This window comes from Folsomia candida, unplaced genomic scaffold (genome assembly GCF_002217175.1).
Source record: "Folsomia candida strain VU population unplaced genomic scaffold, ASM221717v1 Fcan01_Sc002, whole genome shotgun sequence".
NCBI lineage: Eukaryota > Metazoa > Arthropoda > Collembola > Entomobryomorpha > Isotomidae > Folsomia > Folsomia candida.
In genome coordinates this window covers 17,780,202-17,805,337 of record NW_019091194.1, presented here as the reverse complement: position 1 = coordinate 17,805,337, position 25,136 = coordinate 17,780,202, and the positions used below count along the sequence as shown (strand labels likewise).

General features: G+C 39.4%; 6 protein-coding genes across 12 annotated transcripts; 3 read left to right on the top strand and 3 right to left on the bottom strand.

Moving 5' to 3' along the window:
• Positions 1 to 169: 169 nt before the first annotated feature.
• LOC110844894 (keratin, type I cytoskeletal 9) lies at positions 170 to 2,279 on the bottom strand. The gene is made up of 7 exons (XM_022091221.2): positions 2,156 to 2,279; positions 2,046 to 2,081; positions 1,930 to 1,962; positions 1,354 to 1,859; positions 948 to 1,290; positions 825 to 847; positions 170 to 756 (listed from the first exon to the last, which is right to left on the bottom strand). The coding sequence occupies exons 1-7, from the start codon at positions 2,199 to 2,201 to the stop codon at positions 301 to 303; spliced, it is 1,443 nt and encodes a 480-aa protein (XP_021946913.1). The 5' UTR covers positions 2,202 to 2,279; the 3' UTR covers positions 170 to 300.
• A 313-nt stretch (positions 2,280 to 2,592) lies between these two features.
• Positions 2,593 to 4,245, bottom strand: LOC110844047. The gene is made up of 4 exons (XM_022090156.2): positions 4,026 to 4,245; positions 3,769 to 3,924; positions 3,262 to 3,708; positions 2,593 to 3,184 (listed from the first exon to the last, which is right to left on the bottom strand). Exons 1-4 carry the CDS (start codon positions 4,111 to 4,113, stop codon positions 2,664 to 2,666), a joined length of 1,212 nt encoding a protein of 403 aa, XP_021945848.1. The 5' UTR covers positions 4,114 to 4,245; the 3' UTR covers positions 2,593 to 2,663.
• Positions 4,246 to 4,997: 752 nt separating this feature from the next.
• On the top strand, positions 4,998 to 8,839 carry LOC110843669 (neurogenic locus notch homolog protein 2). The gene is made up of 18 exons (XM_022089677.2): positions 4,998 to 5,237; positions 5,317 to 5,507; positions 5,572 to 5,675; positions 5,751 to 5,875; positions 6,005 to 6,132; positions 6,204 to 6,267; positions 6,347 to 6,517; positions 6,669 to 6,695; positions 6,761 to 6,831; positions 6,956 to 7,313; positions 7,385 to 7,434; positions 7,513 to 7,533; positions 7,650 to 7,668; positions 7,742 to 7,969; positions 8,043 to 8,103; positions 8,174 to 8,226; positions 8,312 to 8,392; positions 8,471 to 8,839. The coding sequence occupies exons 1-18, from the start codon at positions 5,162 to 5,164 to the stop codon at positions 8,608 to 8,610; spliced, it is 1,968 nt and encodes a 655-aa protein (XP_021945369.1). The 5' UTR covers positions 4,998 to 5,161; the 3' UTR covers positions 8,611 to 8,839.
• A 573-nt stretch (positions 8,840 to 9,412) lies between these two features.
• LOC110843038 (cysteine sulfinic acid decarboxylase) lies at positions 9,413 to 12,343 on the top strand. The gene is made up of 13 exons (XM_022088948.2): positions 9,413 to 10,000; positions 10,071 to 10,101; positions 10,169 to 10,240; positions 10,412 to 10,543; positions 10,613 to 10,700; positions 10,776 to 10,907; positions 10,966 to 11,053; positions 11,162 to 11,221; positions 11,293 to 11,402; positions 11,472 to 11,590; positions 11,656 to 11,856; positions 11,929 to 11,967; positions 12,027 to 12,343. Exons 1-13 carry the CDS (start codon positions 9,654 to 9,656, stop codon positions 12,159 to 12,161), a joined length of 1,554 nt encoding a protein of 517 aa, XP_021944640.1. The 5' UTR covers positions 9,413 to 9,653; the 3' UTR covers positions 12,162 to 12,343.
• A 403-nt stretch (positions 12,344 to 12,746) lies between these two features.
• On the top strand, positions 12,747 to 15,048 carry LOC110842607. Its single transcript, XM_022088370.2, has 3 exons — positions 12,747 to 13,132; positions 13,205 to 14,423; positions 14,504 to 15,048. The coding sequence occupies exons 2-3, from the start codon at positions 14,308 to 14,310 to the stop codon at positions 14,913 to 14,915; spliced, it is 528 nt and encodes a 175-aa protein (XP_021944062.1). The 5' UTR covers positions 12,747 to 13,132; positions 13,205 to 14,307; the 3' UTR covers positions 14,916 to 15,048.
• An 8-nt stretch (positions 15,049 to 15,056) lies between these two features.
• On the bottom strand, positions 15,057 to 24,938 carry LOC110842605 (2-oxoglutarate dehydrogenase, mitochondrial). 7 transcript variants are annotated; one of them, XM_022088368.2, is made up of 31 exons: positions 24,653 to 24,938; positions 24,404 to 24,501; positions 23,206 to 23,498; positions 23,096 to 23,129; positions 22,941 to 22,958; positions 22,851 to 22,871; positions 22,589 to 22,752; positions 21,360 to 21,406; positions 21,225 to 21,280; positions 20,685 to 20,720; positions 20,417 to 20,614; positions 20,299 to 20,337; positions 20,176 to 20,200; positions 19,925 to 20,106; positions 19,708 to 19,806; positions 18,953 to 18,970; positions 18,749 to 18,873; positions 18,538 to 18,667; positions 18,318 to 18,445; positions 18,099 to 18,225; positions 17,874 to 18,014; positions 17,722 to 17,788; positions 17,464 to 17,638; positions 17,217 to 17,367; positions 17,095 to 17,153; positions 16,733 to 16,884; positions 16,559 to 16,649; positions 16,316 to 16,490; positions 16,192 to 16,241; positions 15,874 to 16,100; positions 15,057 to 15,792 (listed from the first exon to the last, which is right to left on the bottom strand). In XM_022088368.2, the coding sequence occupies exons 3-31, from the start codon at positions 23,470 to 23,472 to the stop codon at positions 15,696 to 15,698; spliced, it is 3,099 nt and encodes a 1,032-aa protein (XP_021944060.1). In that variant the 5' UTR covers positions 23,473 to 23,498; positions 24,404 to 24,501; positions 24,653 to 24,938; the 3' UTR covers positions 15,057 to 15,695. The 7 variants fall into 7 exon arrangements, with proteins under 7 accessions (XP_021944060.1, XP_035703075.1, XP_035703076.1 ...); XM_035847182.1 differs by lacking the exons at positions 21,225 to 21,280; positions 21,360 to 21,406 and adding an exon at positions 21,801 to 21,921; XM_035847183.1 differs by lacking the exon at positions 22,851 to 22,871 and having other exon boundaries at positions 22,589 to 22,695; positions 22,947 to 22,958.
• Between the last annotated feature and the right edge of the window lie 198 nt (positions 24,939 to 25,136).

Sequence of the window (25,136 nt, the reverse complement as noted above, 5' to 3'; positions counted from 1 at the left end):
TATTTGACAGCTTTGCATGCATATTCTGAGGAAGAGGAGGAAAAAGCAGTAGCAAAGGACCATACGCTCAATATTCCAGTTTAGCTTACAAGATGTAGAGTTTGGTTGTGAAGCCAGTTTAAACCCGTGATTTTTACTTTACTTGTAATAAATTGCAATCAGATTTATAAGACCAACTTTGTATATATTTTATTGACGAGATGTAAGGTAAATGTGCGGGCCAATATTATAAAATTGATATAGTTCGAAAGCCAATAATAATAGTGCTGTGAGAGTGAAGAAAGATGATGACTTTGATGATTAGAGTCGGGCGTTGACATCGATTCCGGACTCATATTTGATCCCACCCGCAAGGATCTTGGACCTGCTCTGCTTGAAGTGAAGCAACATGGAGTCGAAAAACTCCCCAACCTCCTTGCGCCACATCTCAGCCATGCCATCCCAGAAGGCATCCCCACGACTGTAACTTCCTCCAGAGGCTCCACCGGCACCACCCCCAGCACCACCAGCTCCTCCGTCCCCACCACCACCGCCGCCGCCCCCACCGCCTCCTGCCCCACCGTCACCACCACCACCATTTCCGTAGGGACCAATTGCTCCGAATCCAGCATTCGTCGTGTAGTTTCCAAACTTCCAGTCGTTTCTGACGTGGTCAGGTCCAAAGAACTCTGCGCTCTGCTTCTCCACGTTGAACTCTCCATTGTCGAAAGCACCAAATTGCTTGTTGGCCAACTTGTAGTTTCCAGCATTAGGATCCTACAGTTAAGAGTTAATTAGGCAATTAGTGGTTCCATGTAAAAAGCTGAAGAATTAAATCCACTTACGTTAGTCCAATTCTGCCATTTACCTAATTTTCCACAAATTCAGATAATGCTTATAAGAACAAATTTGACAAATACAAGCAGAGAGAGAGAAAAAAATTTTGATATTTCAATTTTTTAGCTAACCCATGAAATTTTCAAAGTTGCCCCATGCTTGGTCGTGAGTCTTTTCCCAAGTTGCGGGGTCCAAGGATACTCCAGACATGGACATCCCAGCGCCACCCGCAGCGCCACCAGCAGCGCCACCACCACCACCACCAGCAGCAGCACCACCACCAGCACCACCACCAGCTCCTCCTCCTCCCGCGCCTCCTCCTGCGCCACTTCCACCAATTCCTCCCCCATTGTTAGGTCCTCCAGCAGCGGCTGGGTTTCCGACCACTGGGTTAGCTGCCCATCCATTTTGCCATTGGTCCTGCTTCTCCTGTAAGAAGTTGTTGGCCTGTTCGTCCTTCTTGGCTTTACCGAGCTGTATGGAGAGAAATGCAGTGAAATTACTTGCTCGACCAACGCGTGTGAAAGTGGGTCATACCAAGCCGTTGAGTTCTCCGTTGATTTGCTCTTGTCTGTTTTTGAATTCAGTTTGGTATTGTTGGAATTGCTCCTCGGACATTGTGGACCGTTGAGAAATGGTTTGCTCATTCCTCTGTTCCAGTTCGGACAACTCTGTCTGCAGGGTCTGAATTTTGGAGGTGATGGACGACTGTTCCGATTTATAGATTTGTTCCGCCTTTTGGAACTCTTGTCTTTCAGAATTGAATTGTGACTGGTATTTCTGTGCAGAAGATGAACTGCTGCTACTGCTACTGCTGCTGCTACTCTGCATTTGGACATTTTTCGAGATTTGTTCCGACAACTGTTGAGTCTCTGAGGATTGTTGAGACCATTGTGCACTTTGACCCTGGAAACGTTGGACGACCTTGGACTGGATGGTTTGGATGGTGTGCTCCTCCTTCTTCATGAAGGTCTGCTGTGTTTGAAGGTCACTCCATTGTGAGGAAGATCCAGTATCTCGAACACCTCGTGCATGCGCTTGGGCTGAAACCAAGGCGTTTTCTCCATATGTTATCACTCGAGATATTTGTATCGTTCAGAGAAAAGTGCTTACCAATGGCTCCAGTGTTACGCTTGGACCTGAACCCTGTGACAATAAAGTTCCAGCAATAGTTAATCCACATATGGCTTATTATGCATGATCAATAGTGGACGTGGCGTTGGACATACCTGGATCAGCTTCCGCGGTGGGTTTTGCAGTCACGACTAAAATTTGTGCATGAAAATTCAGTTCAGCAACGTAATTTGGTGGGTGTGTGGGAAACATATTGTGAGCTTACCTGCCAGTAGGGCGAGAGAAACGGTAGCGACGGATAGCACCCTCATGGCTTTGCTGTCCTGTCAAAGGTGAAATGAGAATGACGCCCTGCCCTACTTACCTCGCTTGGGCTTGAGGTTGCGAACAATGGGAATTATACTTGGAAATTTTTACTAGTGGTGACCAATCGGGGCTAATTCCGGGTTTAAATGTCATTATACGCCGTTGCATTTCGCCTTCCGGGTGACAACGTGGACAATGACTTTCAACAATTTTGTTTTGTAAATAGCAAGAAATAGTGCTAAACGAGTAGGCGAGTGAGCTGCATTTGTCTGCTGATACCTATCTAAAGCACACCTCTGCAAAAATGCTCCTTATTTTAATGCCATATTTTGCAATTTATTCTGTGCGGTTCAAAAAAACAGACAGATTTCAATTAAACCCGGCGCACGAAAAATGTATCCATCAGAGACTACTGAATGTTTATTTAATGTCGATACAGCATACAATTTACATATGTACAAGAAAACTTAGGCTACGCATCCCACATACGGGTTCCCATAATACCCTTCCACGCATCCACACAAAGGAGTGTGATGAATAACCATGCAATTAGCGTTTGTTCCGCAGATAGGTGAGGCATTTCCTCCTCCAACGACTGGGTCCCTCCCCACGCCAAACTGAGCGACGTCTTTGCATGGGTCCAAACACTTTGAGTCGGCACAAACTTGAGTAGGAGCACATTCCGTGTGCTTTTGACAACCAGACTTTTCCTCCTGCTTTTCAATAGGGTCACATCGCACGCCAGGATCACCAGTATGGTCCACTGGACATCCACACACGGGGGTGTGCTTTATCATGCGACACACAGAGTTGATGCCGCACATTGTGTTGCAGTTTTTAGCTACGGTTGGAATTTGGTGGGACAATTGGTTTAAATTATTGAGGTTGTGGTGATTCTGATGGCGTGAAGGAAGTGGTGGTAGTAACGTGTGGGTGGTATGACTGACTTCTGGTTCAATCCGTCTACTTCCACCCATTGAATTGTCAGCTAGTGAAAAGTAAGTGAATTTTATAGAAAATTCATTCTCAATCATAAAGTTTCATGATATGCATAATGAAACCAACCTGAGTTATCTGCACAAACAATGACACCCTTGACAGTTACGCAGTTAGTGTACTGTCCCATGGGATCAGCAACCGCGGAGTGCTGCGGCGACGAAGAATGCTGGTTTTCATGGTCTGATGAAGGACGGCGTTGAATGTGTGGCGTGTGAACAACAGTCTCGTGGAGAATAACGGGGGACTGGACATGAAAATTGGGCTGATGGTCCATTGGCTGGGTTGTCAATTGCGTTGTGGGCGATGATCCAAGAATTGGAATTCGACTAATGTCAACGTCCGATGAGGGTTGATACTCGACAGTAAACATTCCCGGAGTTTTCTGAGTCCCTTCGAGGTCATAGATCACCTTCAACGAAGATTGGTTAGGATTAGTTGATACTTGACCAGATTGACCAGAGTGCATGGGTGTGGTTTCTAAAATTTGTGGGATGGGTGAGCCCGATCCAGCAACTATAAAATTAAGTAACATTTATTAATATGCAAAACAGATTTAGCATGAGAATTGTTTACCAGCAGCCCCCAATACTGCTGAATTTCCAGGCTCTAATTCTTGACAGCTCTCGAATGCATTTCCCGTGAAGCCGCTCTGACAATTGCAGAAAGCCAACCCATTCGGAGATGTTTTACAAATTGCGTTCTTTGCACACGGGGACAATGAACAAGGATCTGAAATAGTGGAGTTACTTAATTATAATGTGCATATATAGCCTAACTTTGGACGTTGTACATATGCACTGGGACGGAATTAGACTGTGGATTATATTCACCTGAAGTTCCGGAGTGAGACCTGTCGCGTGGAATGTTCAAGGAAAGCCCGGTCCCAAGAATGCCTGCAAACACGAGAACCACTCTCATTTTTAATTCAGAGTTCCTCAAGGAATATCTTTGGCGAGAGAGGGTCAAGATTCAAATAAGCCGAGGCATCAGGACGCCAGAATGTTTTATTCCCTGAATGGTCATGTTACTTGGGCACATCTTTCTTCTGACAATAATAGTTGAAGAACCGCAAACGTCTTCGTACAATAATCAAAATTGAAAATCTCAGCCAGCACAGTACATACTCTTTCTTATAGGAATCCATACGAACTATGCGGTAATCTACCCGGCATTGCTTCACGCTGGGATATACATACGCCATAAAAACCTACCACAAGAATGCATGAAGCACTCCATTTTAGCGATATTGCTAAAACAACTTCCTATTTTGTCGTTGGTGTGGGTCGTGCTTGTCAGATTTAATCGAACTGCAAAAGTCACGTTTGTTCCTCGAGTCAATGTATTCAGATAGTATCTCGGTCGCCCATCCTTGCATATTTTTAGACTCGAATTTCACGGGCTTCATTCATTGTGTATGTACTTACGTATGTATTTTGTGGTTAATTTCCAACTGTCCACATGATTAAATATTAAATAATGCACATCAAACATCCAACAAGCAGCATAACTTACAATATTACGTAGCAGTTAAATCTCATATTACATATGCAGCTATGTGTATGTACACATATAGCGTTTGGCGTGTTGCGTATAAAATGGAGATACACTTTTTGATATGTTTCCAAGTTCAATAACTTTTCCATTCGCAGAAGGTGTAAAAACATGTTGGGCAACTTTTGAACCCATTTGTTACGAGACAGTGACCAGGACTCCTTCTCCCACAACAATGAAGCCACACCAAGCGAGACTCATGTGGATGAGCTCAACTCAACAATTCGAATGCTATGATCACAACTAATACCTCTTCTCTCGTAATAATGAATCTTCTCCACGGCATTTCCTCCACTTGACCACTTGCGGATTGTGACTCAACAGAATATTACTATTATTTGAGCCCATTTGCTTAACTTAATAATTGGGAGGGTTCGCCTACGGACCCAATCAATCAATCAATCCCATTATCAAAATGCGGTATTACTCCAACTTGCAACTTCCATTGCTTTTTCTCCTCGTGCTATTTGCGGAAATATTTGCCGGAAGAGGTGACCATCTCAGCCCTTGATTAAAATTATACATGTTGCAATTGGACAAAAAAATATACGAATAATTGTTGTGACTTAGCCCCACCCTGCGAAGACCCCGGTGTGTGCGGTCCTTACAGCCAATGTCTCCAAGTGGACAATCTCAAGAGGCGAAGTGAAGACTCCGGATTCGACTGGAGTCAGACTATTTCGCGTGCCCTCAAAAAATGGCAGGCTCGTCCCGACCCTAACCATTCCAACGTTGGGAACACGAATGGAACGGCCCAAACGGTGCGGCAGAATAATTGCAGAATAATTTGCATTTTAATAACGCAGTTAATTTGCAATTTGACAGGTCCTGTGTGCCTGCATGCCTCATCACATTGGTGCACCACCGAAATGCAGACCACTGTCCTGCGCAGCCAATGCGGATTGTCCTTCGCAGTTCTCTTGTGTCAAGTATGTATAATCATTTCAGCAGTGTCATCATGACCAGGCAGAAGATATGTAGATTTGTTAAATGGTCTCTTTCAGGGGTTTGTGCAAAGACCCGTGCCAAGGAATTTGCGGAGTGGGAGCCGAATGCAAAGTTGTGAACCATTTTCCCGTATGTCGATGTCTGAGAGGTTTTAATGGAGATCCATTTTTCCAATGCAAAGGTAGTTCATGCCCTTATGATCATGATTTACGATTTTCTAAATGCTTCCTTATGAAACTACACAACTTTATGTCTAAGAATTGATTGCATTAAACTCAGTTCAACAACGTATATAATTGTGAATATATAGCTTCTTATTGCAACGACAACGAGCAGTGTCCGGCGGACTTGGCATGCAAAGGCAACAACTGTCGGGACCCTTGCGAGGGCGTAAAATGTGGGGCCAACGCTAAATGCTGGGTTGTGAGACATCACGCGGTATGTAATATCTCTAAACCATTAATTAGCTATTTAATTACTAATTAGTACAACGGCAACATGTAATTTAGACGTGTGTATGCGTTCCTGGGTATACGGGAAATCCATTTGATGCATGTGCTGCAGTTGTCGAAGGTAAGAAATCAGTACTGGATTTAAGATGACAGGATGGAAGCATCCATTATGTAAAACTGTATGGAAACGTTCTAAATAGACGAGATCGCTGCAAGATGCAATCTGGACGTTGACTGTCAACCGAATGAAGCCTGTGTCAATGGCTACTGTCGGGATCCGTGTGTCGGCTATTGCAAAGGGCTGTGGAAGAAGTGTGAAGTTATCGAGCACAAACCTCGGTGCAACTGCGAGGTCAATACTTATCCGGCAGGTAAGAAATAAGTTCACTCATCACACATTTAAAATGTGGTTTATTACAAACAAAATGACAAACACATGAATTTCATGATCATGAAGCTTGTTTTATAAACTAAAATTCGACTTGGTGGCATCTTCTGATAACATAATTTATTTTATTGTAGATGATGGAAATTGTCTCCTTAATTCAGGTCAGTTGTACGCACAAAGCACGACACTTCTTAATGTGTAAAATATACATAAAACTATTTATTAGGTTCATATTGTGGCCGTGACCCCATTCGCGTCTGCGGTCAGAATTCCCAGTGTATTGAGTCCACCGTGGGGGTAAGGTCATGACATGTACACAAATCGTCAGTAAATATTTCTCAAGACTTCAAGGATTTATGACTTCAAAATGCGTACTAAAAATTAAGAGAGTTATTTTAAGAGTTTTTCCTCTCTCTTGAAGCCCGTGTGTCGCTGTCTGGCCGGATATGTGGGCAACCCCCCGAACTGCAAGGCTTGTGTGAGTGCCTTCGAATGTGGGAAGAGTGACCAAACTTGTCTAAACGGGCGGTGTGTCCACGCCTGCACGACGATGCACTGTGCCTCGAATGCCGTGTGCGTGGTGGAGGAAGGAAATCCGGAATGTAAATGTCTGAAGGGTTACGAAGGGGACGGAATCGCCGAGTGCGTCAAGGTGAAGACGCCGATGAATCTCACCGCATGCGAAAACGATACCCAGTGCATTGGAACGGAAAGCTGCATCAACGCAAAATGCCAATCACCCTGCATCGGCACTTGCGGCAATGCGGCTGAATGTATCAGTAAGTGACGAATTGTGCTGGATTTATGTGCTATAACGGAAACTAATAATCTATTCGCCTTGCTTTTTAAGTACGGAACCGAATTCCTTCTTGCTACTGTCCGGCAGGGTTCACTGGAGACGTAAGTACCTGATTTTATGTTCCACAAGCTATTTACATTAAGTTTACATAAATCTACAATTCATTCTCTTTTGTGCAGCCATACTTTTGGTGCGTGCAGGTACGTTCTTGGTGGAATATTTATTAATTGAAATTTAATTCCAGACTTTGTTCACGTTTCAATCTTAAAGTTAAAACTACTTTGCTTTAACTAATATTTTTTTCTATACTTTCCAGGTTCCACCTCGCCCTCCATGTTAGTGGTCATATTTTTATTTATAATTCTGTAACAATCTTCATTAATTTCATGTGAAAATATGTGCTATTAGTTGAGGGGGATGAATGCGACACGGATGCCGACTGTCCGGACGACATGAGCTGTGGCCTTCATGGGTTCTGCGTCAATCCTTGCAATCATGTTTGTGCTGTTCATACTGGTGCAAAATGTGAAGCCAAACGTCATCGTGCGACATGTTGGTGTCCGAATGTTGGACAACCCTGGAAGCGTTGCTTTTCTGCGCAGGAAGTCAATAGCACCTCCACCGTGGGGCATGCAGGTAGCCAATCTTGCACAACTTACGCATTATTCTTTAACACACATCTCACATGTCCCTTCTAAAACATCTGCAGGTCCATACAGCTTGGTGAACAAACGGCGTGTTGGTCCATGCAACCCAAGTCCTTGTGGAACGTATGCGTTTAAAAAATTCTAAGTTGCGAATTTAAGAGTGTACTTTAATAGCAAACTTCATTGTTTGCAGAATGGCATCTTGTCATGTTAGCAGAAGTCGGGCCGTGTGTCATTGCCTTCCAGGTACGAATAGCTACACTAAAATACATGGATATCTGTCATATTTAACCGAATAAATAATACTAAAATACATAATTATTGGTCTCAGGCTACAATGGAATTCCTCCAGCGTGTACTCCAAAATGCTTTAAAGACCACGACTGTCCATCCAACATGGCCTGCATTCATGGTCAGAATATTAACATTAATTTATGCAGGAGATTCTTTTAAAAAACAATATTTTTCTAAATTTTTGCTGGAATTTTAGGCCAGTGCGGTGACCCGTGCCATTCCAAATGCAGTCGCAATGAGTACACGTTCTGCACAGTAATTGACCACAAACCAATGTGTGTTGATGCTACGAATGAGAATCTACTGCTACGAGTGGCGAACAACAATAATGGGTGAGCAGACAGGGTCACGATGAGCTTGAGCGACCACGATTTGCGAACCTCGCTCGTTTACCAAGTAATTATGTAGCTTATTATTTCTGTTCGCACTTGACAAACAATTATTTAAACCCACTGTTTTGTGTTACATAGTTCGTTATGATATAATAATAAGCAAACAAATTGTGCATGTAAAAAATGAGTGAACTTGGCATTATGCAATGAAATATTACTTTTCACGGCCAAAACAAATCGTACCTTTTTTCAAGATGCATACAGAGCATGTATTTATCATTCACCTTCACAATGGCCGTCATCAAACCAAACGGATGCATGCATTTTTACCTTCCTTGTTATTATACATTGGGTGGAAATGGTAATAAATTAACCAAATCAGTGTTTCTTTATGTTTTGCGTATGATTCTTCATGCCAGGTGTCGGAACTCGTATGCTTCTGATCGAAAATCATTGGTTGGAGAATTGATGATTGAAGGGTGCTAATATTTTGCACGGTAAATTAGGTCATTGATGATAGGCTGTCATTGGCAGCAGAAGCATACATGCAATTACGTACATATTGTCTAAATCGTGGTGAGGTAACTACTGGACTTGTGTACGTACGTAGTAGTAGCTGTGTATTAGATATTATGGTTATTAGGCAGGCGGTTTCGATGCCACAGCATCCTCTTACAGTCCAGGAAAACCCAATGGCTTCCTCTTTTTTCTACAATAACTTTATGATTTTGTATCATGTCAGTGCATGAAAAGCGAAATGTGAGTCAATGTTAAAGCTGTTTTGTTACAATTCAGTGTTCCCCAAATACACAGAAATTTCATTGCGTTGACCATTGACTGTGACACATTACGTTTTGCAATTAGCGTTGGAGAGGAGTGAACAAAATTATAGCGTCATTCGGGTCATTGCCAAAAACTAAAGTTGTGCATATAATAACTGACAATTCAGCCTCTAGCATTCTCATTCACCGTCTGCTACCACCACCATTCATTCACGCCCTTCTTCATGGTGTAGATTTTCACCAAGTAAGCTTCCTGACTCTAAAAATGGGAGATGCCAAAGTTTCTGAAAATGGGACAGAAAAAGTGAGCGAGTCCAAAGTTCTAACGGAGAATCCCAAATACTACAAGACGTATCCGGAGAGGGAAGTTCACGAAAAGTTCTTTCGCGACGTGTTTGAGATAATTTTGAAGGACGCCTTGTTTGAGGGGATTCAGCGAGATCAGCCCGTCGTCAGGTTCGAGCAGCCTCACGATCTCTGGAAAATTCTCAACTTGAAGTTGGGACGAGATCCAGCTCATAATCATGACGTTCTTCTCGACTTGGTCAAGGACGTTATCAAGTACAGCGTCAAAACAGGGCACCCGTACTTTATTAATCAGCTCTACTCGGGGTAAGTTAAGAAATCTCAAGTTTTTTTTGAGAGCCTAGTTATCAGTCTGTTTATTCTCTGACCTACGCAGTATTGACCCCTATGGCGTCGCTGCAGAATGGGTAAGATTACTACTTTGTCCAGCATTAAAACTAATTCTGTAATTAATAAATTTAACTGTTAAATTAGGTAGCGTCTGCCCTCAATGGTTCCGTGTACACGTACGAGGTTGCACCCGTCTTTACACTCATGGAGTTGGAAGTGAGTAATGATGATGAATCATTTTTATCAAAAATGTACATGCACACCGCGTCTAAATTTTAAGGACGAGGCTAAAATGGAAATTCAATCCAACTTTCTCCAAACCAACTTTCACTCCCCATAAGCAAAAACTTTGTGACTTGTATTTGTTTGACTTATAATTTTTCGCAGGTGTTTGAGAGGATGCGAAATATTATCGGATTTCCAAAAAATCAAGGGGACGGTTTGTTCTGTCCGGGCGGGTCACTTGCAAATGGATACGCCATCTCCGTCGCCAGATATAAGAAGCGACCGGAAATTAAAGTAACCGTTTTTTACGGTATCCATACTGAGACCTTTAATATAAAACTATAATTGTGGCTGTACCGACAGGAATTGGGATTGTCTGGAGTAAAACCCATGATAATGTTTGTCTCGGAAGACGCTCACTACTCATTCAAGAAATTGGCCTCTTTTCAGGGTGGGTGAAATAGTGTGCATATGAATTACTTGGCCTTCCTATATCGGCACCGTTATTCACATGTTTTCTGTGTAGGAATTGGTTTGAAAAATGTGGTTGGAGTGAAAGTTGATTCTCGTGGGAAGATGAACGTGACCGAACTGGACAAGGAGATTCAGAGCTCCATCGACAAAGGGTTTGACCCATTTCTTGTCTCTGCGACCGCCGGTATGCATGTCTAGTTGTTCAGCTTTAACAGATTTTAATTAAATGTATGAAAAACTAGGAACAACGGTTTTGGGGGCGTTTGATCCAATTGACGAAATTGCTGAGGTTTGCAAAAAGTATGGGCTCTGGTTACACGTGGATGGCGCGTGAGTAAATTTACGATACTACGATTTACGATACGTTTTCAGCTTTCAAGAATAATGGATCTCAATTAGCTGACCATATAATTCTCACTAATTTGTTTTTTGGTTCAGTTGGGGTGGCGGTGCACTGATGTCAGATACGTACAGGGACTTGATGAAGGGAATTGAAAAGTAGGTTCGCTTCCTCATACTCGCTCAAATTGAGTGTCAACTAATCATTCCTATTGTCGCGAATTCATCAGGGCAGATTCCGTGACATGGAATCCACACAAATTGCTATGCGCCCCCCAGCAATGCTCCACATTTCTGTTAAAGGATGGCACCATTGCGACCGACGCCCACGCGACGAGAGGTACAAGCATTCGCACATTATTTTTTGTAAAATAATAGGCATTACATAATTTCGTTCATGTTGATGCAGCGACATACCTTTTCCAGCAAGATAAGTTTTACGAGGCTCAATTCGACACGGGAGATAAGCACATCCAATGTGGACGACGAGCTGATGTCCTCAAGTTCTGGTTGATGTGGAAAGCAAAGGTTGTACGATAAATGGTAAACCAAACAGGAAAGGAAATAACTTTTCATTTTCATAAATTTTGCAGGGAAAGGACGGGTTCGAAGCTCATATTGACCATATCTTCGGACTGGCAAAGTTTTGCGTGGAGGAGTTGAGGCGACGTGGACCCAGCTTCAAGTTGCTCTTGGAGGATCCTGAATGCACAAATGTCGTCTTTTGGTACATTCCTCCAAGTCTGCAGGATATGAATCAAAGTTCTCCAGAGTTTTGGGACAGAATTCACAAAGTTGGTCATTTCTAATGAGTTATATGCAATTTTGTATATCATTGCAGTTCTGCATAATTGTGTATTTATTAGATTGCTCCCAAAATCAAGGAACGGATGATGCGTCAAGGGGTAGGTTGCATAATGCATGAAATTGCTATTTTTATTATTATATTAACAATTTTTGTCAGACCATGATGTGCACGTATCAACCATTGCGACAATACCAAAATTTCTTCAGAGTGGTGATTCAAAGCTCTGAAGTTAACGAGAAGGACGTAACATATTTCCTGGATGAGATTGAAAAGTGTGGAAAAGATCTTTGAGACTGGAAGTAATAACGTCGATGGCTTTATCAATTACGTGCTTTAATTTTTCTCTATACGATTATTTATTTATTTATTTTAACTTATTCACTTTTCAATTTATTTCTACATTAAAAATGTACTTTTATTTAAATTATCTTCCCGGATGTGTTACTAACCTCAATGTATGAACATAACTACTATATTTGTCTACCGAATTACACTGGCATTTAATTCCTCCACCCTTCAATAATACAGAAAAACAAAAGTAGTCGCATAAAACTAAAGCATTGCAAGAAACTGGAGTTCGAACTGAATTTCTGTACGTCTTCAGCTACTCAATTAGTGTAACTTGTACTCATAAATTGCATGTATGGGTATGTACAAAATTAGTGGTTCATGCAAATCAACCTGGACTTTCTCTGTGGATGTAAATATGTACATATCATCATATATCTGCATATATGTATGTATGAATAATGTGCACATCACTCGCTTTAAAAGTCAGTCAAACTTGTTTAATTTACTGTAGTCTAAGGACAGCAACATGCGTATAAATATTCGCGTGACAATTGTGCACACATGAATCAACTATGAATTTGACAAAGTCGAAGAATGCGGACTTCTTGCTCATTGAATGTATTTATTTCCGGTCTCCCGAATCGAAAAGCACCGAGAAAAATTCCGGGCGGGTCACGTTCACCAGTCGGACTTACTGGTTTACACATATTCGCTATTTTCAATTGAACAACGAAGTCATTTCCACAATAATACTTGTCCTTCTTACTTGTTGCTCAAAATGCGGTCTCATTCTCAGCGAAAATTGTGCACATCGTCTGAACTAACTTGAATCTTGGTACTACTGTTACCCAAGACATGGGCTCAAACATCAGCATCGCGAACGAAACGAATTGCATTCTTAATATTGCCATGAAACAAGCCACTCCACTTTATTATGAGAACAAGGTGTTGCCTGGTCAAGTCGTGAAACGGTGAGAATCGACCTGGGAATAAACTAATCTAATCCTAACACTCACATGATAATAAAAGTCTCTAAATTTCAGAGAAGTTGGGAAAATCTGGTTTTCCGTAGAAGCCAAATTGTGGAACGGTCTGAACGAATATGACGATTTTAGCGAGCTCGTGGCACCCATCACGACCATGTCCACGGCGGCTGTGATGGGGCTTCGTGGAGTGGCAGCCAGGGCCGGTCTGGTGAGTGAGCTCGTGGAGACCAACGACACGCAGCACGTGCTCATGGGAAAGGTCATCCTGCCCGTGGGCTCAACCGAGGCGACCCAGAAAATTATCCGCGAGTGGATCTCAGACTGTGTGGCACGGGATTTTCATGGGGTCGGACAAAATAATTCGCATAGTGGGAGGACCACCCGCGTTCATCGATGAAGGGAGAGAATATCAGTACGTCGAAAACACGGAGGCGTTCACTATTCTGCATTAATTAAATTACTTTAACATTCGCATTGTCGTGCTAAATCTGCAACAAATCTAAATGTTTGATTTTCTCGGTTGTGGTTGTGTGCCAATTCCATGTATTTAAAATTCATATATTTAAAATCTCGTAGGTAATGATGTTATGTTTTATCTGCATGAATTGACTTTTGCTGGACAATAAGTACGTTTTAACTGATCAGACATTTATGTACATTATAACAAAATATGCATGCAACACATACTATGTATTACTGTTTTATCATTCCACTTGTGTAAATAAAAAAATACGTTTGAGTACTGTTCTTTATATTACTATATATCTCGTTGGTACTATATTAAGGGGCAGATCGATATGGTTAAGTGCATGTCTGTACATAAATCTGCTTGAATGGAAAATGACCCTTTTTCTCGGAATTATTTCCTACTGGTGTATTGTGGTAGCGAAGGTGGTATCTAAAATATATGTAGAGCAGAAGCAGGAAATGACCCAACAACCGAGAACCTTTACAACTAACTGCATTAGTTGTATAGTATGGACACACAGCCAAAAAAGTACCTGCAAAGGACCTTTCCTTCCAACCTTCCAATAAAAACATCATCTGCAGTATCAGCATTGTAAATACAATTTTTATAAATTTTACTACAGGCAGCAGTAATTATCTATCATTGATACACTCTGTTTGCTGATTGATTTCAACGGAGGAGGATTGCAAAAATGGGTAGCACGGTCTCCATCTGCAATAATAGCACGTGCATCTTAAATATGGCAATGAAGCAAATAACACCCCTCTACTATGAGAACGAAATGCAACCCGGTCAATGCATTGAAAGGTAAAAAAAGTAAAATTTAACAATAAATAATGACCACTTTATCAATTTGCTAACAAGATATTTGTTCATATGCTTTGCAGAGAAGTCGGTAAGGTCTGGTTCACCTTGGAGGCAAAGCTATGGAATGGGGAGAACGGTTACGACACATTTCAAGACATCGTATTTCCTATCACGATCATAACTCTGACGGCTTTGACACTTTTGGCTGGAGGGATCGCGTCGGCAAGTTTTCTAGCAAGTTTGGCCGGAATCTCGTCCACTGCTGGGAAACTATTTCTCATTGGAAAGGTGATAATTGCGGCAGGAGCGTCCACGACGGCCAAGCAGATTGTCCAGGACTGGGTGTCGCGAAGTGCACTTTCCGTCCACGGTCTGTACATGGGATACGATCGAACGTTCCTTATCACGGGGGGACCGACATGCTATTTAGCAGATGGTTTCCAAGTTGTGAAATATCAGCCAGGGGACGAATTCCAGTTGGAGTACTTGTGAGGATGAGAGTCTGTACAGGAGATAAGTAGTTTTAAAATGTCTTATTGTTGATTAGGTATTAGTGTTATATCATACAAATATACACAATTTAATTGTGTAAATAAATAAATTATAATGATCAATGAAGAAATCACATCAGACTCGTGTACATTTTGTGCTTTATTTCAATTCAGTGTATCTCCGTGTCGACGTCTATTTTAGACACTTACGTGTTTAGAACTACAAAGAAATTATAGATTTTCATTAACCAATCAATAAGTATTATAGGACTATGCCACTCGACTCCTACCAGAACTACGTTGGTATACTATTCACCCAACAAATAGATAAAGTAATCTGAGATTTGGTTCAACCAAGTTTCAACAACAACTAGAGAGTAATACTTATTGGGTAATACATAGAATATCATGTAAATAAACTATTGTAAGAGCTAGTGGTAATAAGTCTGGTTCGTCGACACTGTCTGTCCCCTTCTAGTTCTCATCCAAGTAAGAGGGAGTGACACATTACGCATATAATTATAATTAACTAATTAAGGATCCTACCTTACACACTAGAGTTTCTACTGTTGACTTTCTGAAGATCACATATTTTAATTCAACGCTATAAAGCCGAATTCACATCAATTTTAAAACAATGTTAAAATACGGTTGATTTCGTAGTATGTCTAGTCAATCAGTAAATTTAGTCAGTGTTCGTGATATTGCGAAGTTATTGAAGCAAAGTTTTAGCAACGAAAAGTGCTACTATTTTATACAGAGATTTTGCATTAGAGTAACTCTATTTAAATGTGTCGTCATAAAGTTGAGCCTGCTCTTTGTAATGTTGATGTTTGCTTCCAGTGGCAGGAGATGCAGCCACAACTCGACCAGCATAACTATAATGAGGCCAAGATAATAAATTGAAACATAGATAGATTTCATATGTATAAAATAAGTATGAAAAGTAGAGTCCTTACGTGAGTGGCCTGTCTGGGAACAAAGTTCTAAACCTGGGCTCAATATATGTCCAGCATCCTTGATTCTTGTGCTCTTCCTGAGAAAAGACGAATTTTGCATTTGGGTGTTGCTTGCCGACTTCAAGTAACAGGTCGTATGGGAAGGGAGAGACTTGTTCAATCCTAACAAGGGCAACATCGTTATCAAGTCCGCGTTCATTACGGGCTTTCTTCAAGTCATAGTAGACCTAACAATAAATAGATAATTATCAAAAGTGTCTTAAATGATTTTTTTACAGACGCACATAATTAAATACAGTTTAATAAAAATGAACAAACCTTTCCGGTGGAGAAGACAACTTTTTTGCAATCACGTTGTCCCAAAGGATCTGTGAACATGTTATATTTTTGCATAAATGAGCATTTACAAATGTTTAAATTTGTCAATGTTATTGTTACTAACCCGGAATAATTCGTTGGAAAGCGGTGCTAGAAAACATTTCGTCAAAGCTTGATCGTGCCTCCGGATGTCTGAGAAGAGACTTGGGCGTCATTATGATCAAAGGTTTCCTAAATGGCAATGCAATCTGGCGTCTCAAAATATGAAAGTAGTTTCCTGGCGTTGTGCAGTTGGCGACCTGGACAAATCGAACCGAGGAAAATCTATAAACTCCTGCATCATTCTAAAAAAACAATGAAAACTCACAATCCAGTTAATGTCGTGCAGTTGACGAATGGCTACGTCATCACTAGGCGTTGGAATAACATCAGGATCGTCCGAACACATTTGTAAGAATCTAATACAAATTATGTATTCCAAAATTAAATTATTGCAATTAATGTTTTATTTAATAATTGAATGCTAAAGTTTATTCCTCACCGTTCTGGTCTTGCGGAAGAATGTTCAGGTCCCATTCCCTCGAGGCCATGAGGTAAAAGTAGAACCAGCCCAGTTTGTCGCACCCATTTGGATTGTCCGGACGAAATAAATTGATCAATGATGCACTGCGCAGTGTTATTGAAGTCTCCAAACTATTGACACAAATTACACAAGACAAGCTTAGAATCAAAGAGTCACTCAAAACAAAGTCTCGATACAATATCTCGCTGAAGGAAAGGACTTATCTAAAACTTTTAAATTAGGAGTAACTTAAACACCGAATGTTGTTTGCAGACATTGTATACTAATACAATGAATATTGTTTGATTAAAGGATAGCAATGTGTTACATTATTTACTCACTTGAGCTTCCCAACAAACCAAAGCATTTGGATTGGTCATTGAATAACCAAGCTCGAAACCTATACGAAGATAAAAATTGCTGTACTTTGGAAAGTTTCATAAAAGTCTTTTCAATTAAATACCTAAAACTCCAAACTCTGACAAACTCGAGTTGCAAACGATATACGGGGCTTGGTCGGGATACAAATTACACAATGGTCGGTATGTAGCCTTGTCTACATTTTGATGATGCAGAACGTGATGACGATGGCTGAAAGTTCCACGCTCAACGTCCTACATACAAACAGACAACCAAACTAAATAATTGTAGCCATTCCAAAAATCCGAGAACATGGACTTCATACAGTGTCAAAATATGTACGTAAATACCTGTCCACTCAACCTGACATGAATTCCCTCCTTCAACAAACTGCCAAAAGCCATAGCTTCTGCCAACGCCCAGTCGACCTGTCGATTTTCCACCATCTCCATTCGAGATTTCAAAATACGTTCTAATCCTTTGTGGATGACAAAGCCTGACGCATTAGGTGGTGGAGAACTGAATCTGCAAGGCCCAATAACAACTTAAATTATAACACTATAATGGAGCAAGATACCAATAATTTCTATATGATATAGTTTTTGTACCGCTTCCCAATGTGGGTAAGGGTCTCTTCATGAACCCCAGTTGGAGAAACCTTCATGGGATCCTTTCCTGCAAAAACGAAAAAAAATCACAAAATAAGTACCATAAGATGATACTTGCTGGATAGAACTCGTTAGTGTAATTTATTTCGTACCCTCGAAAAATCCGGACCATGGGGAATCTAACCAATCTTTGTACTTGATTGTCGTGACTTGCTGGGCACCAAGGTGAGCTTCCTCCAAAATTCGCTCATACTTTTCTTTAACATCCTTGATTTCTTCTTCAGTAACAACACCTGTATCGAATAACATAAACATTATCAATATCCTAATGACCAATACCAATATGTAAACGGCACTTTATTAAAGTTAATTCTAACCTTCATTCTTTAATTTGTGTGAATATTTCTCCAATACGTTCTTTGTGCTCTTGATTTGCCTGTACATAAGTGGCTGGGTGAACATTGGCTCGTCGATTTCATTGTGTCCATTTTTGCGATAGCAAACCTATCGGAAAATAATAGTTTCTTGACAAAATATTCACTACAAGGACTAAATAGTAATCAATAAAAATTAAATAGTAATTTATTAATGCATACCAAATCAACAACAACGTCCTTATGGAAAGTATTTCTCCACTCTGCTGCAACATTGCACACATGCATGACGGCTTCTGGATCATCAGCATTTACATGGAAGATTGGAGCATTAACCACTCTTGCCACATCTGTAATAAAATTAATAAATTCAAAATAAATTTAAACTAAACGAATGAGTAGTTAGATCCTCGAACTGCATAGATCAATATTAATATTTCACCTGTGCAGTATGGACTGGATCTTGAGTGACGGGGATCTGTGGTGAAGCCGATTTGGTTGTTCACGACAATATGAACCGTTCCATGAGTTGTGTAGTCAGGAAGATCAGACAAGTGGAAGGTTTCAAAGACCTAATATAATATTCAAGAGTCAGGAAAACTTGGGGTTACTTCTTAAGGAACAAATTAATTAACTACACGAATATCACTTACAACTCCTTGACCGCAAAAGGCTGCGTCACCATGAAGGAGAATAGACATGACCTTCTTTCCTTCGTTGTCTCCCCTGTAAAACTGTTCAGCTCTCGTTTTACCCTGAACAATTGGGTCAACAGCCTCTGTAAATCGTCATTTTACACATAATTAATTATTCCTAATGCAAATTAAAACGAAAATTAGAAGATTCATGTAGCATACCAAGATGACTAGGATTGGCTGAAACAAGAAATAAACGATTTATTAAAATTCCATATTGAAAAAAATATCAGGTTGATAGGTTGAAATAGTATGACATTTTGATACATTGCCCCGAAAATTAATATGCAGGTAGAAAATGAATGACACTGTGTTTTTCAACGTCACAAATGATACATTCAGTAAAAGTTAGAGCTATGTAGTTTGTTAATATTATTCCTTCAGTTATTACTTAACTATTAAAAATGCTTCCATCCACACCCACTTAAAGTAAAAGTTATATAGTTTCTCTGCTTTCCCCATCAATTAAGAACAGAAAGCTGCAAAGTGAAGTGAAAATGACTCGAAAAGAAAAGGATGCACTATTTTACTAACTTACTAGTTAGTACGAATTTAATCATAATAAAAATTAGGCGATTGTAATGGAGGCGTTGGGAATTACAGATCTTGTTATTACAGAAATGAAGGGCCAAGCCGTAATGGCTTCCTCATTCAACGTGACAACAAAATTTATGAGCACATAAATATTGCTAAGCACTGGAGATCGAGATTATGTTGTTTAGAATTTTAACTTGTCGTTCCTTGACCGTTGTAGTGGGTCATTCTGATGATTTGATTTTCAATGATCAGCTCTTTCTGTGAATAACTTTCTAATCATTTAACAATAATTAAATGACAAACTAAACCACGAGCTTACTTTATAAAAACTTGTCCTCAAAATAGGTATTATTAAATTAAGTATTGAATACAAAACATACCGACGACAGCTAGACGAATATTCTTGTTCGTTACACGATTCAATCGTTCGATATAAGTTCCCAAGTGGTATTTCACATCTCCCGTTCCCTCATCAGCAGCTACAAACAGACATCAAACCAAAAACCATGTCGGAACATGTTTTGTATACAATCCCGTAGATTTTGTGTAAATTTTGCCAGTAAAATTTTCTTTAAAATAAACTCATTCCCAACCTACCTTCCAGAGCAGCAAATTGAGAAAATATCTGTTCCAGTGGTTTTCGACACACGTTGGCTAGCACGTTCAAGCGTCCTCTATGCGGCATTCCCATGATGACGGACTCCACCCCAAATTCTGTGGATCTATCAATAATTTGCTTCATTGCTGGAATTAGCATCTCACAACCTTCGAGACCAAATCTGAAATATATTTTTATTAAAACATTAGAAAAATTGTGTACGTTTTCAGTTACGCGTTGCAACAATTACCGTTTCTCGCTAGACCATTTCTTTGCTGCAAATTAGACAACCAAAATATGTATTAATCATGAAAATAGACATAAACTATTACAAGATAGTCAAAAAGGTTTCAATTAAGAAGACGATGCTTACCCAGGAAAGCTTCTAGTCCCCACGCTCGAGTTACTCGGGCTGTAAATAATCAATGTAAGTGTCATAACACAAATAATGAATATTGTAAATTGCAATAACTGGTCTCATAAAACATTACCCAGGATGAGCCGCTTTGTTTCGTTGTCAAACTCCATCACACCTGGAGGTTCCATTTTCTTTCGAATCCAGTTGCACTGATCCAAACTGTTAATGTACATAAACTCCACCCCAATGCTTCGACAGTAGGCGTCTTCCAATCGCTTCAGAATATCACGAAGCTTTAAAGATGTCTCCTTGCCTCCAATGAAGGTGGTGGCTGCGTATTGAATTAAATTTTTGTTTGAAATATATGTGCAGCTACCCCTCGAATAATATTGGAGCCTTACCTGGGAGTTTGAAAACTCGGTCCATATCCTTCTCCTCTGCAGTTCATAGTGTTTAAAAATACAAAATAGATTAGTACATTACATGATGACATGCCTACAGCTTGCATAAGAAATTACAAAAAATAATTTTGTAATTTTGTTCGAAATTTAGGAAATTCTTATCGCGTATGGCGGCATAAAAACAAAATACGCTGTGCTTCTTGCTGACGGTTACATACGTGACAAACGAAAAATTTAAAAACTATTTGTACAACCAACGTTTTTCTTCTAAACTAGTCATTCATTTTCTATGAGCATTAATGAAAGGCACGATAACATTAGTCATACCATACAATCCGATGATATGATGCTAACAAATACAAGTTGTTAAACGCAAACCAATATTAACACTCTGGCAGAACAACTCGAAAAACAAGCTACCTGATGATTGATTTATTAAATACTTTGGATTAAGGTAAACTGAAAAAATTTGTTGCTAAACAAATGAGCTCATTAATGATGTACCTGAGAGTACAGTACTTTAAAATCCAAGAAAATTACCAAATGAATAGGATTTGTAGATTAGCTCCAGAGGGATGCCCTCATCAAGATCAGCACTAAATTGTATAAATATACAACATGGTTGTATTGTTTGTAAGAATAATACATGAAAATTTCTTAATGGACGTGCTCTACCTTGAAATACCTAGGGGGTCCAGGTGTGCAATGTTATGACCTCGAATCTAGTTGTAGTAATCACACCACCATCACAGCACATTAACCATGTGAAAAACATGCCCTTTTCAAGTACACCAAATTAAACACGGGGTTGTCAGTTCAATGTAAAGAATGCAGTGAAAAATAAATAAGACGAGTGTGTATAAGCCACAGTTATCATCATCATCATATTCATAATTACACATGCACATATTAAGGTCGCAATAAGCTTGAAGCAAAGCGTACTCATATTTAAATATATCCACCATTCACTATATATTAAACCCTATAAATAATCTTGGTTGTCATTGTCATTATACTTTTTGGCCAATCTGATTTAAATATAATGACTTTCTAAAAACTAAATTGAAAATATATATAACATTGAAAATTATACCAACAGCTACGAAATAAACTAACCGTAGCCATGCATGTAATTTCTGACGACGATTTCCTTTGGATTATGAAGTTCAGACTTGGAGTGCAGGTCAGCATACACGATTTGCAAAGGATCTAGTTTGGCAATATGATGGCCTCGACTCTAGAATTAGAAAGGTCAAACACGAAAATTGTCCAATGACTTTATCCAACAGTGTGCATATTATTGAATTAATTAATTGTTGTCGTTCTATCACATAAATGATGACGAGTCACTACTACTACTGTGTACTACCATGTCTAAATATATAAATATGTATATATTGAAGGGAACAGTGCGTCTGCAAATATCAATGGCTGCACAAAACGACAAAAAATACAGAATTACAACGTTGAACGTCCAAGAAAAGAAAGATACATGATTTATACTACAATCTACGAGAACTACACATTGGCCAACTTTGGAAAATATTTCGTTTACAAATTAGACATCAAATACTGAAATAGAAATATATAACAAATAAATACAAGCACAAAACCATAAAAAGTTTTTGCCATCTCATTTTGCAAAAGAATTGAATTGATCAAGCACCATTAGAAGTATAATTTAGTAACCCCGGTCCCGTCTAAACTTATGTAGTATAAATAAGCAGCGAGATATTCGCCCGTGGATTAGCGTCGATAAGTCGACTCCAAAAAGAAGCGTCCCAATAAATATTAATCAAACGAGTCATGGCGTAGTAGTATTATATATCTAGTCGTCCCATAATGTTAGTATATATTTATAGCTAGAAGACCAGCTCATTTAAATTGCATTCGAATATATGTACCTGGTAGCTCCGAATAATGGCCTGAACAGCCAAATGATCATCAATTATTTTTTCGGAAATGGGTGTTGAGCTCCGAACTCCTCCCCCCATAGGAACTGGAACTAAACCTGTTCCACCACCAAAGGCAGATAAAGGAAGAGTGTTATGTTCAGGTGGGGCAAGACCTGCCAAGGAAATTAACAAAATTAAGCTATAGTCGTTTAGTAATTTTTATTCTAACTTATTTTCAGATTTATAAATAAAACTTTTTATTGAACCTTACCTGAAGGAGGTCGAATGTATGCTGAAAAATAATAAGTTAGTTGAATGATTATTCTTATTGTTATGTTAAATGAATAAATCTATGCATTACCTTCACCTGGCTGTGCTCCTGCAATTTTCGAATGAAATTAAATTGTGCATAGAACCAAGACCATTTACCATAAATATAGTTACATATGTAAACTATAAAGTTTGCATTGAATATTTAAAGTAATATTCAATTTATAATAGTTGAATTATTATTACCGCCTTGCGTTTGTCGGAAAAAACTATCCCAGCTCTATAAAAATTGAAAGAAAATGTAGAGATTGTGGGGGAATCAATGTAGGATACATATTAGAATGGAAGTAATTTACGGCATGAACAGACGATGGGTTTTGTAGCCAGGCATTGTACATTTCCTCAACATAAGCCGAACTATTCCCATTAAGGAATGGTTCTGCGGCAGCAGTGGAAAATGTCTTTTGTTGCTGGTCCTTGGTGGTGCCCAGAGAATTCCCAGCAGTGGGAGCGGTTGTTGAAGTCAAACGGTGCGTCACAGCCAGTAACGATCTCTTCGGCGACCCCGTCTTCAGCAAGGTATTGGCCGCCGCAGACGACGAATTTACAATAAACCTGTACATCCTGAAACTTCGATTCCTTTATTTTCCTGCCAAACAAAATATATGCTTAATTAGAAATTTCCAGTTTTATTAAAATATAAGTGTACATTCTATTTAGATGGGAACGAATTTATAGGATTTATATCTTTTCTGTATCTTAGACAACGTCGTTTTCGAACACGATTGCATATTTCATCATTCTACTTTATTACTGACTTTATTACAAGATCCACTTTCGCTCTTGTAAAGCGTGCGATATGAAAAATTAAATTCTGATCGACTGGATGTGACTAACACCTGAATAAAGGTAAATTGAAATTACTGCTGGTCAGAAATTTTAAACCCATGCAAAGAATGTTCAAAGAATGCAAATCATGTTCGGTATTTTGTATCTTCTTGTATTACACCAAATTGCATATCATTTATCCTTTCTTAATAAACAAGATTATTTCTTCATAAACAGACTAATAAACTTCTAATTAGTTTTAATATTTTTTTCTATAATTTCGGGAAATGATCCAAAAAGTAATTTTTATGATGAATTGTGGGCAAATTGAAAAAAATGTATACACTCAAAATGCATAATTGCAATAAAATGGCCGCTATCGGCAATCGTACATTAATATTACTTTATAATGAAGATAGCTATTTTTTTATTTGACGCATAACATTATGTCAAGTAGAGTCAAGACCCTTGCCCTTTCGCTGTATTGTATAAGTTCATTGAAAAACTGACCTTGAACTTATCACACCCGGTATATAATCTAATCTGATCCTTGTGGTAGTTTATTTTTTTTAAATCAGTGGAGTTATTTAAAATTATTTAATAGGAATCCTATTAAACGATACCAAGCTGACCAAAACCTAACATAGGATATGACCTGCTTCTTACGACGTGGTCGCTTGAAAACTCTATTGATTCGGTCAATGAGAATGAGACAACAAAACCAACCTACGACAGTCAGCAGGACAAGAAAAACCGGGGGAAGGACAATTAAAGCAAAACTTTAAGAGATGGCCACCTTAGGACAGTTAGGACCAACCCGTCTTCTAAAAATATATATAAATTACACACCGTTAGTATTGCTTGCAGCCACAGCGTAGTGAGCAAGGGAATCCGTAATCTTCTCTGAGATAATTTTGCTTATGGTCTCGTGAGCCAATTTGTGATCTAATGCTCAACTCAACCTACTTAACTTACGTTGTACAATTGTGCTTAGAACAGAACACGGGATCACGGGACAGGGAAAATTCGGGCTTTTGGATTTTCCTTGCACCCACTTCTGCTCCCGGATCGTCTTTCTCTCGAATGAATGAAGGCGCTGCAGATGAACCGCTGGAGAAAGTGATGCTGGACAGAACCACCCAATAATTGCTTATTTTAATAGACGGCTGCTTCTTAAATTATGTAAAATTCCTACAAGTGTGACTTTCAAAGAGTCGGAATGGCAATTTTCTGGGAATCCACACCACAACCACACACCTATTGAATCATCTCATCCATCCCTCGCAATCTCATCCTGTTCATCCTGTTGAGAATTGATATTGCTGCATCAAGTTTGCCGACCAACTGAATCTCAATTTCTTTTCATATGTACATATGCCAGCAAGGACAAAATGAACTTTTACTTTTTTGCATAATTGACACATTAAAAGTTTTTACTGCTAAGTATTTTGCCTTGCTT